This window comes from Hyposmocoma kahamanoa, unplaced genomic scaffold, assembly GCF_003589595.1.
Source record: "Hyposmocoma kahamanoa isolate Upper Pololo Valley unplaced genomic scaffold, ASM358959v1 224, whole genome shotgun sequence".
NCBI lineage: Eukaryota > Metazoa > Arthropoda > Insecta > Lepidoptera > Cosmopterigidae > Hyposmocoma > Hyposmocoma kahamanoa.
In genome coordinates, this window is record NW_020653743.1 from 8,558,643 (window position 1) to 8,573,406 (window position 14,764).

Below are 14,764 nucleotides of genomic sequence, written 5' to 3' on the forward strand. Positions count from 1 at the left end.
ATACAAAGCGGAGCGCAGTGTGTTCGTGGATGCGAACAAAGCAACATTCGTGTTCGCTCAACGTTCAAATGAAAACTGTGGAGCAATTGCAGATGCGTGGAGCGGAGTCGATGCGCGAACCGATGGAGCACTTAGTATTTTTGTACTGATGCGCGTAACGTCTATTTGAGCGGTTACAGATGTGCGGAGCAGAGTTGATGCGCGAACATAATGGATACCCACCAGAGGTTTTTGCACGAACACAAAGCGGAGCGCAGTATGTTCGTGAACGCGAGTGAAGAAGAAAGAAAATTTTATTCAGTACCATTCATTTTAAATTGTACTTATACAAAATAAAAAAATAAATTAAGACTAAAATAAAAAAAGAAGCAAGACGTTTTAGTAACGTCTTCATGTTTCCATTTGAGCGGTTACAAATGCGCGAAGCAGAGTTGGCGCGCGAACCCATTATATTGTCTAAAGAATGTGCTAATTCGTTATACGATAGGAAGTGCCTTATTCTCTCTCTTGTTCAAACAACCGTAGATAAATACCGAGCGCACGCTTCAATTCTATTGATTGGCGTGTGCGACGATCTCCCCCTTTGCAACGCAAGTGCACTGCGAGTGTCAGTGTGTGCATCCGTATACGGTCCGTGGTGCACACATACAAATCGCGATGCTACGTTTGTATGGAGTTACCTTACTTGGGCTTATTGTACTACGTAATAAAGGAAGGCACAAAAAACACATAATTTATTATATTTATAAGTACTAAATTCAAAATATGTACAATATCATTTTCTAACACTTCTATTAACCTTTCCATAAATCTCTGGGAAAGCCTCCTTGCAATATGGCAGTCTGTCTCTCACTTTGTCATACAGTGTATGGTCGAACATTTGCCGGAACTCATCACGAGTCGTGTAAGTGTCTGCGTATAACATTTGGAACCCTTGGTTGGCAGTCACGAACTTCTCGATGCGACGGGTTGAAGGTATCTGAAAAAAAATAAATAAATTTTCCCGTTTATACTGGAACTATAACCAATACTAACCTCGCTTTTTAATCACTGGCGCAAAAATATTTTTTATACGTTTATGAAGACTAATGTAATTGTTTTTACATTCAGTTTTTAACGTGAAGACGGATCAAACATCAGAGTAATTTTCCAATATTCGAGTTCCCACATGGTGTTAACGCAGCAGAAATTACACGTAATGTCCATGCTGTGTTTGGACAGGATACGAGTAACGAACGCAAGTGCGTTTTTCGACAATTTTCGAAATTCCGACTTGAAAAATAAATCACGAGGAAGACCAGTCACTAAGGTAAATAAAGATGAATTGAAAGTGATGATGGAAGCCGATCCGTATCAAACTACCAATGAATTTTGGGTTTAATGTTAGCATACCCACAATATGACCTATGGTATTTGAACAATGACGGCAAAACTCGCAGCAAAACAGCATATATAAATAGCAAATGTTTAAATGACCTTCCGATTAGATTAGTACGAAACGGCAATTTCATACTTTAACCTCTAATATTAATAATTATAAAACTCACAGTCTCAAATCCTTTAGCCTTAGGTACTCCGTACACGCCAATATCGACGTACATCTGCCAGTCACCAGAGCGAACTTTCAGCAAGCCTGGTTCGTTGAACAGCTTGAACGGGCAAAGCCATATTGGGTACACCTGAAAGCGATATAATATCACTAATTCATTACACCACCTTAATTAGCTCTTTTTAGTCCACTAAGTACAGTCAACAGCACGTCAAGCTACACATTGACGTATCTTGTTCCGTTGCACTGGAGGCGATTTTCGAACAAAAATGTGTAGTCTGATGTGCTGTTGTTCGTACAAGGCCACCATAAAATATTTAGTAGCAGTAGAGCTCCTTGTGAAACAGTTCGCCTAGGGAAGTATATATATAGTAATGTAAGCATTACTGTGTTCCGGTTTTGGTAGGGTAAGGGTACCGGAAATTACAGGCACATGGGACTTGTCAACTTATGTCTCAAGGTGACAGGCGTAGTGCCAGTGTTCTTCAGATCTTTGCGATGTAAAGCTCTGTGTGGCACGGCAACTGCTATGGATAGGCGTGTCACCAGGCGCACAACTTGGTATCATAAAAAAATATAGTTAGTTAGTCCTGCAAGGTTGTTAGTATTTTTTAAATAAACCTGTATCTCACACATTCCATTTCTATTTCAGGATCATATTTCCCGCAATCGAGATATTAGCCCGCGATGCTGATACAAAAATATCAATATGTAAGTACTGCATTTGACAAAGGTTCTTTCAATATAGCATGAGAATATTGTGATGAAAGAGTACTTTTTTCAAACATTGTTTTGCGACCTGAAACTAAAATAATAATGTGACAACCCTACGCTCCGCTGACACGCTGAACAGGCCTGAGTTAGATTACCTATCACTTTAGTTATACTATGCAGCAAATATGGTCCAATAACAAGTGGCTGTCTTTGGACGCTACAGAGTTGATTACTCTTTGATCCCACTGTGTAACAAGTCAAAATTTCAAAAACGTTCTATTTCTGGTTTGACAGAATTAGTTTCTGTTTAATTGATCAGGAAGTATGTACAAAAGAGTAGCTATCCTCCTGAAGTTTATGTTATGATCAAGTTAGTAACAATAGAGTTCCTTGTAAAAGATTTCTTCCAGTGAAGTCAACCTTATCTATTTCTGCCGCCAAGCAGTAACGTAAGCATTACTGTTTTCCGGTTTTGGTAGGGTAAGAGTGCTGGTGAAATTACAGGCACATGGGACTTGTCAACCTATATCTCAGGGTGACGGGCGCAGTGGCAGTACTCCTAAGATCTTACACGGCATTATAAAAAAAACTTTGTTGTTCTGGGTATCACAATGGTATTTACGTGACAATATGCTACATAGTGGTATTTACATAATTTCATGTAATTGCATATTTACACATTTCTAGTATCAACAATTTGGTTGAATTTCGGTTGAAATTATACTACTGATTTGAAATATTATGTTAGATAGATAGGTAGATAAATAAAACGTTTATTTTATTTGCTCTTCTTGTCTTTAAATAAAGACAAAATTTGGACGTTGTCCTTAATGGTACGTATGCAAATTTCAACTTTTCGTCGTCCTAACCACAAAGTTTGTACAGGAAAATAAAGATTTTCAGTTTTATCATATTGACAATGATGATTTTGATGACAACCCAGTCACAATAATCATGTTACATGGTAATCATTTAGCTGCACCTTCTAGGGTAGGCACCTTCGAAGACAAGGTACCCTAGAAAAGGCAGCTGGATGGTAGCAATAAACGTGGTTGCATGATAAAGTGGACTGAAGTGCACTACCACTAATTGAAGACCGCCTCAGTAGCTGCTGATAATGATGACATGAAGTGTACCACGAAGAAGATCTGTTTTGAAATACGAGTTTTCCGATCCACAATCATGACATAATCCAGCCGTACCTGGAATTCTTTATGGAACTCTCCAATAGCCTTCTCCAACCGATCTATGGGCACAAGCATATCCTGTATGACGTGAGCGCGCTCATATAATTTCGCCACAGCGTCAGGTTGTGTCAGTTTCAATAGAGACACTTCTGGAGGCATTAGCCAGCCAAATAGGAAGCGGAAGATTGGATTATTTCCGAAAGAGATAATATCCTGAAAAAAAAAACAAAAACAGAATATAAGGCTGAATGTTGACACGTTCGAACAAAACAAAACAAAAAATTCGAGCCACCTCGTACAAAAACATTGTTATATCATCGAAGAAAAACTTTTACTCGATTTTACAAATTCAAATTTTTAACAAGGACTTATGGTAATGGCGTTCAATATACCAGTCTTAAAATTGCATTTATAATAGTTTTTGATAAATCAAACACACAATAATATTTTTTTATAAAAAAAAATTACCTGTAATTCCCAGAAAAGACTCCTAGTGTGTCTATGGTAATAATCTCTCAAAGGAATGTACTCTACGGCGGTCTCTCTCACTCCTTTCTGATATCTCTTCAGATAGTCCTGCACTTGGGTGAAGAACCATCGCGAGTACCACTTTCCTATCGGGTTGAACTACAAATATTTTGATGTTTGATTAGATTATGCGCCGTTATCTTTCAGATGATTCATTTTTGGCACATTCAAATTAAGTAAGCCTGAGGTTTGTCTCAGAGTTTGATCGCAGAGTAGCTGGCAGTTAAGAGTCGATGCTACTAATACTTCCCGTACTAATACGGTTCATTTTGCTTGGGTCGAGCGGCTGAGACACTGGCTTTATTTCAGAATTTATTTTTTTACAAACGAAATTAAAAACATTTGAAAAATGTATATCGTATAGTACACGTGTTCTATTTAGTTCAGTTGATATAAAATAAAAACATTGGTATATGTAAAGTACCAATTGAATACAGCGGTTTTCTGGTAAAATTTCGAGGTAAGTTTGTGTATTTTTTCTATTGTGAAAATTTTTAACAATCGTGTTTTCACACCGTGTAGTCATCAGTGTATTCACTGTTATTATAAATCTTTCTAAGCAATTAACTACGTACCTTTCCATCTTTCCCGATTTTATCAACCATGTCGCCTAGCATCACAACACCAGTATCCTTAGAGTATACCAAAGCTTCGACGAATTGATGAGGACCCTTTTTCAACGACTCCTGGCTGAACCTCGTTGCTAGTTCCGATAATTTCGTGTAGGAGTGGTATTCTAGACGCACGTACCTGACAACCGGTGGTTCCGTTAACGGATTCTCATAGTGAAAAGGGTTTGACAGTCCACAGTCTTTCGGAGTCAATAGGTATATTTCACTTTATTATAGTTATCTTCTTAGATAGGAACAGAAAAAGGTTTACAAATTATTTTAAGGTAAAATAAGTGCTCATTCTAACAATCGCTCTAATGGGTCATGGTCCTCTATGCAGAGCATGCGTGGAGGAGGAGGAAACGGCCGCACACATCCTACTACAGTGCTCCGGTGTGGCCAACTAGAGGGCTAAGTACCTTGGAGTGCCGAGGTCGCTCTCCGAAGACTTTAGCAAACCCAGGAGGGCGCTGAGATTCTTAGAACCTGGACGCTGCACCCACCTTACGCAAAATAGACGCCTGGACGTTGAGTTGCGGACAACAGCCCGTTACATTATACCACATATGTGTATACCAAGTGCTTATTTGACCTCCATCCACCTAATAGAAAGTGAGGATGATGTTGACATTGGAGCACACCTCTAATTTATAATGCCTATCCACTATACCCTTGAAAAAGTCTAAGTTATAACGTTCAGTTCTTACTTTTTCGCAGGAACAACTTTGATGACAACCGAAGTAAGAAATCCAAGAGTGCCATAAGACCAAGGCACAGCGTAGAACAAATCAGGATTGTTATCCTGAAATCAAAATTTTCTAGTTTGTACGAACATATCGTGTGCCTTTAGAGACACCACACATTTATACGCTCATTGCACTACCCGATCTCAATGGCTCAATTTACGTTGCGTCGTTTTAGAGCCTCCCTCCGTGGCCGAGTGGCCTGCATACCGGTTTTCATTGTGTCGCCATCTCTATTCCCGGCCGGAAATATGTAGAAAACTAACTTTTGTATTATCTCGGGTCGGGTCAATATTGTCTCGGGTCTGCTTGTTTGTGGTATCGTCGTTGTTTCCGATTTCCAATACACAAGTGCTTTAGTTACTTATTTATTTACCTTACTGCAAGTGACAACAGATCCATCAGCCAATACAAGCTCGTACTGTAAACAGATATGCTGGAATAATCCATAAATATGCGAAGACGTCTCTATGCCGGTGCCCATGACCATCCCTCCAACAGTCAGTTGATCTAATTCTGGCACCACTGCCAATGCTAGGCCGAGAGGTTTCAGGGTTCTAGACAGTTGACCCATTGTTACTAACGGCTCACAGCGAACTGTCTGTAATCGAAAAGTGTAAAATCATAATACGCGCTTTTTATACAGAATCACACCCCGGACACTCCATACAACGTTCGAAAATTATTTACCTACTACTACTACTACATACAGCAAGGCGCTATCTACACACGCGCAAATGTGTGCGTGAAGTGGCAGGGTTACCCATCACTTGCTCGTACTATTACGTTACGTGATCAGAGCGGTAACATAGCGAAAAATCTAGCGCGAATTTGTTATCTATAATTCTATTACAGAATCCTAATAATTACACATGTTCATTACGTATTTTTATCGATATAATATAATATTTTTCATTCATTCAATAACTAGAATAATATTGAAGATTTATTTAAAAAATATATTAAAAGCACTTTCGACAGGTACCTTTAAAAAAAGGTAACCAAAGTATTTGAAATTGCGTGTCGAACTTTATCATTACCTAGTTAATAATTAGGTAAATTCACTACGTAATATTTATCGGCAATAAAAATTTAAAATTCAAGAACCCTTGTCTAGCTCACGAAGTTACGGCGTCTTTTTATATTGATACAATAAATCTGTATTATATACTCTGCACTAAAGAAAACAATAACTGAATGAGTCTCAGTGTCGTATTCTAGAACTCTACTCAATGCTCAAGTCAGGATTGCACTGGAAACACAAGCACTGGAAATACGACCCTAATGGCAAGGACTTGTTTATGATTTTCAGTGCTCACTGCAATACTCAAGTCCTGACTTGAGCATTGAGTAGAGTTCTGGAATACGACCATCAGACATAATTTTATTTACTTACTACGTTACATCTTTCAAAAAACGAAACAAACTCCTCTCTTTATCCCGTTTAGATGATTATAAACAGCCGTACACAGCACAAGTCACGACCATTAAAAACAATAATGTAAAATGAAGTTATATATTAACGTACAAATTTCGTAATTAATAAATGAAAACTATATTCAAATATCAAAGCCATCTTAGCGCGAAAACCACACCCCGGACACTCCATACAACAGTCGAAAATTATTTACCTACTACTACTACATACAGCAAGGCGCTAACTGCACACGCGCAAATGTGTGCGTGAAGTGGCAGGGTTACCATCACTTACTCGCACTATTAAGTTACGTGGTCAGAGCGGTAACATAGCGAAAATTCTAATTCTTATTAAAAGCACTTAAAATGTTATATTTCGGTCATGTACTTTTAAGTAAGGTAATCAAGTTATTTGAAATTGCTTGTCCAAGTTTAGTTAATAATTAGATATATTCACTACCTACGTAATATTTATCGGCAATACGAATAAAAAATTCACGAAGTCATGGCGTCTCATTATATTGATATAATAAATCTGTATTTTTTATACATACATATATTACTCTGTAGTAAATAAATGAAGAAAACAATTACTGAATGAGTCTCAGACATAAGTTTTTTTTTACTTATTTCGTTTCATCTTTCGGAAAATGACGATAAACAGCCATACACAGCACAATTCACGATCATTATAAATAGTAACGTAAAATGATGTTATAATATTAACTTACAAGTTTCGTAATGAATAAATGAAAACCATGTTCAAATATCAAATCCGTCTTCGCGCGAAATCAGCTTGCCGGCAGCCTTGTTGTTATTCAGTCAATGCAATGTGACCGGCAATGTGCGGGGCGTGGTGCGGTATTTAAAACTAGGGAGGGGCGGATTGTGTCCGTTCTCTTATTCTTTATTCTCTGGCGAAAACGGCTCGCCGACAGCCTTGTTCTCGTTCAGTCAATGTGACCGTCAATGTGCGGGGTTTGGTGCGGTATCTAAAGCTAGAGAGAGACGGAGAGTGTCCGTTCTCATTACTTATTTGTTCTCTGACACAATTACTTTACGACATAAGTTTTCGGAACTTTTATTACTTTTTTTAAGAAGAGTAATTATGAGAAGAGAAATAATTTGTTACTTATGTTTACCATTATTTTCAAGCAAATTTTTGCTTTTTTCCACTCCTAAAACTAATAACAAGCGCAAACAGCGCTTTGTTGAGACAGCTTTTTTTATATTATCAAGTGACGGGACGAACAAGTCGTGCGCCTGATGGTAAGCTACATGCCTGTCCATAACAGTTGCATTGCCACTCAGAGCTTTAAATCGCAAAGATTTGAGTGACACTGCCACTGCGCCCAACTTACGCCAACTTATGCCAAGGTGACCCCTGAGACATAAGTTGACAAGTCCCATGTGCCTATCATTTCACCAGCACTCCTACCGTTCAAAACCGGAACGCAGTAATGCTAACATTACTGCTGCTTACGGAGCTCTTCGGCTACAGTTGCTGTTTGGGACGCAATTTTTGTTGTTAATCATATATTATAATGTAGCTCTACTGGCGGTTATATTTGGAACAAAGTATCTCAAAGCAGCATAACAATGATGCGTCCTATTGTATTCCGGCGGCGCATTTTTTAGCCGCTTTGTGAAGCACCATGTGCTATTACAATGTGGCGTACTTTTTTTAGGCGATTTGCAATCCAGCCGAACACGAGGCAGCTATATTAGAAAACAGCGCCGTTTTGCAAAACATCTAGCCGTAAAGTAATACAGGGCTTTATACAATACGGCTGCGATATATACATATAAACACATAAGTGTGTTATTAGTGTGTGTGTATCTTTGGTGTGTACGCCTTACACTTGTCTGACGTGTCATGCCGTGACGCGTCAGAACGGTATCGGTTTCATACACACAGCACAAGCCGTCACGTCAGATTGCGACACACAAATATAAATCTAAACATATTAAACGTATCAAACCGATACTGTTATGACGCGTCACGACACGACTCGTCAGATAAATGTAAATGCGGCTAAATTTACTGATTTTACAGATCTAAATGACACGTACCATATTCTTAGTATCGACTTCGAGTACATCCACGAGATTAACGTGAATTTTAGTGAAGGTCTTCTTGTAAAGACTGTGGCGGAAAGACATTGTTTGCCAGGTGGGTCGAGCCGTGCACAGACGTGTGCTGTGGTCGCCGTTTAGCCACGACTTCACCTGTAATGTGGTAAGAGAAGGGTTAAAATAAAGGATGGCACTTGCAAGTAACTGGCAAGGATATAACTTTTAGCATTTTTAAATTGTCAGTCGTCATAATCCTATTTAAGAGTCATGCTCTTGTTTGTCAGTGTAGCTTCCTCCACTCCTCATGATTCAAAGCCAGCTCATTGACCCTCTTTATAGCTGCTCACTTTTATGTTCTTCTTTATTTGTTGAATGTGTGCCATTCTTGGTCTTCCTCTTTCTTTTCCCTACTATCTTCCTTCAGTTACACACATCAAAAGTGTCTAGGATCAAGCACTTGCCAATTAGTGAAAATAAGGTTTTTCAATTTTCTTTAACACTGCTGGGTTTTTGTCCATTTTATAATTTGAATTTGAAAATGAAATCGACCCAAACAAAAACTATTAGTGTTAAAAAATTCAATAAAAACCTAATTTTCATTGATTAGGAAAAACGTGCTTGGTCCCTAGATACTTCTGATGAGTGTACAATTCTCAGAAATTTGTCATTACGTAACAAGTGTCCAAAGATGTTCTCCGTTCTGTTCTCTATTGTATTTATAAGTTTGCCTTTTTTTCTCTAGCTCATTTTTCCGCAGTGATGCTATTATTGTGTGAATACCATGCCGAAAAACAATCAGATTGTACACTTATTGGAAAAAGTAACCGCCGTGTATAGACTTTTGCGAAATTGAAGAATTCGCAAAATAAATCCCTTAGTAATAAGGCCACATTTGCTTTATAATTTTTTAACTGACTACAAAAAAAAGGAGTTGCTTCTCAATTCGCCTGTATATGTTTTTTTGTATGTAAGTTACGCGATAACTCCGGCGGCATTTGTGAACCGATTTTAATGATTCTTCTTTTGTCGGAAAGACTGTACCTCAGTATTGGTTCCATTTAAATTTGAAGGAAATATTCTTCCTCTAAGGGTAGCAAATTAAGGGATAAATCACGTTTATTGGATTTCAACCACTTTCCGTTAGCCATTTTCGATAAAACTTGGCAAATATGTAGATGTAATTACATCTACCACCTTACAATTACACATTCACAAAGTTTTGAAGTTGGTTTATTATTATTTTTTATAAAAGGTATAATTATTATCAATGCGCCTCGTTATATTATTCTAAGCAACCACACCAATTGCCCGAACGCAAACTAGAAAATTTCATATAAGTACTATGTGTATTACCAGAGCACCGGATTTTACTCCGGGGCTCAACCCAGAACATACGAATCAGAACCAATTTGGAAAAGTTCGTTTCTCAAAGTAATCCTACCTAATCGAACCTGGAATCTCCTCATCCAGTGCCCACAGTACAGACCATTGGTCCACCGAGGTCGTCGAACTTTGAAAGTCACTTGACGGTGATTGATTACTTAACATAACATTTAATTTATCATTTATATCCTTATCACTTAATAAACAACACAGGTGTTCTATTATATTTATTCGACAATGGCGGAGTGAAATACAGAGTTACGGTTTTATCAACGTATGTATGTATCTTATATGCGTGTGTTCATCTGTTCCCTCACAGATCCAAACTCAACGTATCGTTGTATTTGTCTAGATTGTCTAGGCTAGATATTTAAATCCGATTTGGGGTCTGTAATAAGACTGGTAAGCCAGAAAGTTATAATATCGATACCTCCTACAATCACTACGCCAACTTTATTTCTTGGTCATTTTCTGTTATTTTTGTAAACAACCATATTTATTTACCACAGACCACTTATTTACTAATATTATAATCCCAGAATTTTGTGAAAAAAAGGAACAAAAAACAAAATTCGAAAAATAAAACAAAATTATTAATTAGTGAAAAAAACCAAAGAAACAAAATAAGTACAGAACAGGTCCAAAAATTAAGTTGGCGTAGTGTGCATGGAGGTATCGATGTACAAAAAATAAAAATCATCGCAATCGCAATGTGTATCAAGAAGTGAAGAAGTTCGTAACGTTCATTTAACACCTTGTAAAACGGGTTTTAGTTTTCTTTATAATTATTAAATTTTTTCTATAAATTGACATATATTAATTTTAACTTTTTTTTGTATAATATTAAGTGACGGGACGAACAAGTCGTGCACCTGTTGGTAAGCTACACGCCTGTCCATAACAGTTGCAGTGCCACTCAGAGCTTTAAATCGCAAAGATCTGAGGGGCACTGCCGCTGCGCCCGTCACTCTGAGACTGTGTCTGTAATTTCACCAGCACCCTTATCCTTCAAAACCGGAATATAGTAATGCTGACTTCACTGCTTGGCGGCAGAAATAGGCAAGGTGTCAGTACTATCCTGGACGAACTCTTTCAAAAGAAGCTCTACTGGTACTAAATGATTTCTATCCTCACCTGCCTCTGCACATCCTGCACCTTCCGATCATGCATTTTCGGAGCGCTGTTCAACTTGAATACCACATAGTTTCTGAAAGTTGACCACAGCTTCCACGCGAAGGACATGGGCAATAGGCATGTGAGCACGATAATCCATCGGTACTCAACCAGGATGTACTCTGTCAGATTTTCTGTCTGCATGTTTGACCTGGGAACAAAACTGTGTTAACACACATAGCACACGGCTCTGATTTTTTTTTATGATACCTACGAAGTGACGGGACTTATCAACTTTTGTCAGTGCCCCTTAGATCTTTGCGATTTAAATTTCTGAGTGCCACTGCAATTATAATAATAATAAAGCACATACTCAACATAGGAAAACCCTGTGTCGCGGGTGCCCTGGACACACACGTAGACAACCACAAATTACACCAAAACTCACGAGAGAAATAAATGTAAACCATACAAATATTTTTCCCGACCCGGGAATCGAAACTGGGATCTAATTGCAGTTAATTATGTTAGTAATTGTTATGGACAGGCGTGTAGCTTACCATCAGGCGCACGACTTGTTTGTCCCGTCACTTTAAAAAAAAATAAGTTGAAAAGTCCCTTAGATTGCGTTAGATCGTGGTGCCAAAGACATATATGCAAAGTAAATCGCACCTTTGTATAAAATTTATTTATTAAAATTTTGCAGATGTGGTCTTATTGATATTTGCAAATTATTAAGTGGTGTAACCACTATGGCAACACTACAATGACAGCGACTAGACACGCTATTTATCGCTATCCGTACGCTACATACATAACTAATTACATAAGTGAATTATTTTTTCCCCTCAGAGCGGAACGCCTGTAAATTTGTTATTGTTTAAAAAATAAAAGACATGTCTATGATAATTATCTTCAATGATAAAAAATAAAAAGAACTAAAATTGTTTAATAAATCAAATTTTAAAATAAGAACTATATTCTTGTGTAGTCTAGTGCTCGATGTCGTTGGCTGGTTTTGTATTTTTCGCTTACGCGCTATTTTTTTTTTAATTTATTGTTATATTTGTTCTGTTTTCTAGTTTTATCAAAGCTGAACATTTTTAAGTATTTTGTGGACAGCGGGATCCGAAGCCTGAAATGACTGTCTCGCTCAAAGCGGGACGTATGGTCACGTTATAAATAATTCACGTGAAACCAAATACCTACTGTCGTATCTCAAAATCGTGGTATTGAGAAATGAATGGATGAAAGAAAGAAAGAAATGAATCTTTTTAGAAATAAAGTGATATTTTTATTAAATGACTTCAAAAAAGGATGAGGTTCTTAACTCGAGTGTATTTTGTTTTGTGATTACTACGGCATTAGTGAACCGATTTTGACGATTCTTTTTTTTGTTGGAAAGAATAAGAAGAAAGAAAGAAGCTTGAAGTGAGTTTGTTTCGTGCACTTTCCGGTAACAGATTTCAATAAAATTTGGCAAATAGATGTAATTCCACGAAAGTTTGAGGTCTGCCGTTTTTTGTAAAAAAAGTTATAATTATTTATTCAATTTGGAATACACTAAATACGATGTAAATGCTAAATCAATGTTCCTCGATCTCGGTGGCCCAACGGTTTGTACTATGAGCGCTGGATAAAAGTGCCCTGGGTTCCATTCCTAGTAGGATTAATTTGGGATATGAACTTTTCTAAATTGTTTCTTCTGCCAAGTGCCGTAAAGTGAATTCCGTTGAAAATTTTCAAATCGTGTCTCAATTCCATAATTTTGAGTTACGACAGTATTTAGTTTCATGTGAGATAAGGCCTCATGACTTTACGAAAAAAGTACTTTGAACATAACCTGAACATAGCTTCGCGTGCGCAACACTAGTGTCTTCATGCGATTACAATGTATAACATCTACAAAGACATTTTGCTAATAAAACAACATTAAAAAACGAGCTCACCGTTACGTAGAAGCTCCTCAGTCGATTACAGCAACCGGCGAACTGACTCGATTCAAGGCCAAATCTATCGTAATTATACAGCCACATGTACTGACACATTTTCAACCCTATATCTATAGCATTAACGCTATGATAGTAGATGTAAATTTTATGATTAATTCACATGTGAATACAAAAGAAATATTACAATGTAGCTCTTCAACCTATGGAACTAAAGATTAATTTTATCTTGCAGGTGCACAAAATTTACTATATGTAATAATCAATTCTATCTAACATTAACACAAAGTTAGATAGGTTGGTTGTTAAGGAAGTATTTTCAGGATTAGATACTATCTAGGAGGTTTACAAGTAGTAGAGCTGGTTGTTAATGAGTTCGTCCAGGGAAGTACTGTCACCTTACCTATTTCTGCAGTAATGTCAGCATTACTGCGTTCCGGTTTTGAAGGGTAGGAGTGCTGATGAAATTACAGGCACATATCGATGGGTCGTAAATATAAGGGTCAATGGAATTTTGCGATTTAAAAGACTGAGTGGCACTGCAACTGTTATGGACAGGCGTGTACCTTACCATCAGGCGCACGACTTCTTCGTCCCGTCCCTTGATATTATAAAAAAATAACGTGTTGGGACGGGGGCCCCAAACATAAAGCTGTCTCAAATCAAGAATAAAAAATTGGAATTGGTATATTTTAAAACATATATCACGTGTTGCAATATCTAATCAGTTCCTTTGTTTTATCAATTAAAGTCATATTTAATGTAAATAAAGTTTAAATGTGTCAGTGATTTTAGAATTATGCAATATCTATCCAGATATAACGCTACTATCATGTAAATGATGTATTAAAAATTGTTCTTCTTTTTCTGGATGTTAGTTTGCGATTGTGTTTCTATTTCGATCGACAAAATGGAGTTTGATAAAATTATCGAAAATCATAGAGAACATTTCTAAATAAATTGCATTTGCTGTGCTTCCCTCGATATCTTAAAAGGAAGTTTGTAAGGAAATAATTCCTTGAGTCGAATAACCTAAAATTAAACAATTCGTTGATTTGGTGTTAAAACCTCTACAATTTTTTAGTGGAAAGAACTTAACTAATAATTCTGTAGAATAAGTTTATTAAACTTATACAAACTACGGCTAACATTAACCAATTTTTTAAACTTTTAAAAACTATGTTCTCTATATTATATTATTCATTGTGTAGATAGTTATCTAATATAGTTTCACCACCAAACCTCGAAATAAAGAAGCTTTTATGTTTTTCAAAACTACCCTTAGCGCGGGAATACGTATCCGATTTTGTGTCTGATGTTCGGATCCGACTATCGGATCGGATTCACTCAATACACGTCCGATAGGCGTCCGATTCTTTCGTCAGACTGCAGTGTTGCCTCTCGCCTGTCGTCTGTCGCTCACCTGTCGGCTCGTTTCATAAACTCACACTCGTATATTAATACCTTTCATTATGTAACAGTCACATAAACTACC

The 14,764-nt window shown here is 37.2% G+C and overlaps 1 protein-coding gene across 1 annotated transcript; it reads right to left on the reverse strand.

Annotated features, from left to right (window-relative positions):
* Window positions 1-775: 775 nt before the first annotated feature.
* On the reverse strand, window positions 776-13,392 carry LOC113228203 (delta(24)-sterol reductase-like). The gene is made up of 10 exons (XM_026461448.1): window positions 13,270-13,392; window positions 11,342-11,531; window positions 8,822-8,977; window positions 5,709-5,933; window positions 5,297-5,391; window positions 4,554-4,728; window positions 3,919-4,077; window positions 3,466-3,663; window positions 1,548-1,679; window positions 776-979 (listed from the first exon to the last, which is right to left on the reverse strand). The coding sequence occupies exons 2-10, from the start codon at window positions 11,522-11,524 to the stop codon at window positions 776-778; spliced, it is 1,527 nt and encodes a 508-aa protein (XP_026317233.1). The 5' UTR covers window positions 11,525-11,531; window positions 13,270-13,392.
* Window positions 13,393-14,764: the final 1,372 nt, after the last annotated feature.

What these genes read in the sequence shown, in the direction of transcription:
- LOC113228203 (XM_026461448.1), bottom strand. Translation starts at nt 11,524, where the DNA reads ATGCAGACAGAAAATCTGACAGAGTACATCCTGGTTGAGTACCGATGG. An exon ending in TGCAGGATGTGCAGAGGCAG is followed by an intron (nt 8,978 to 11,341) that starts GTGAGGATAGAA and finishes ACCACATTACAG; the next exon opens with GTGAAGTCGTGGCTAAACGG. An exon ending in AAATCGGGAAAGATGGAAAG is followed by an intron (nt 4,078 to 4,553) that starts GTACGTAGTTAA and finishes AAATATTTGTAG; the next exon opens with TTCAACCCGATAGGAAAGTG.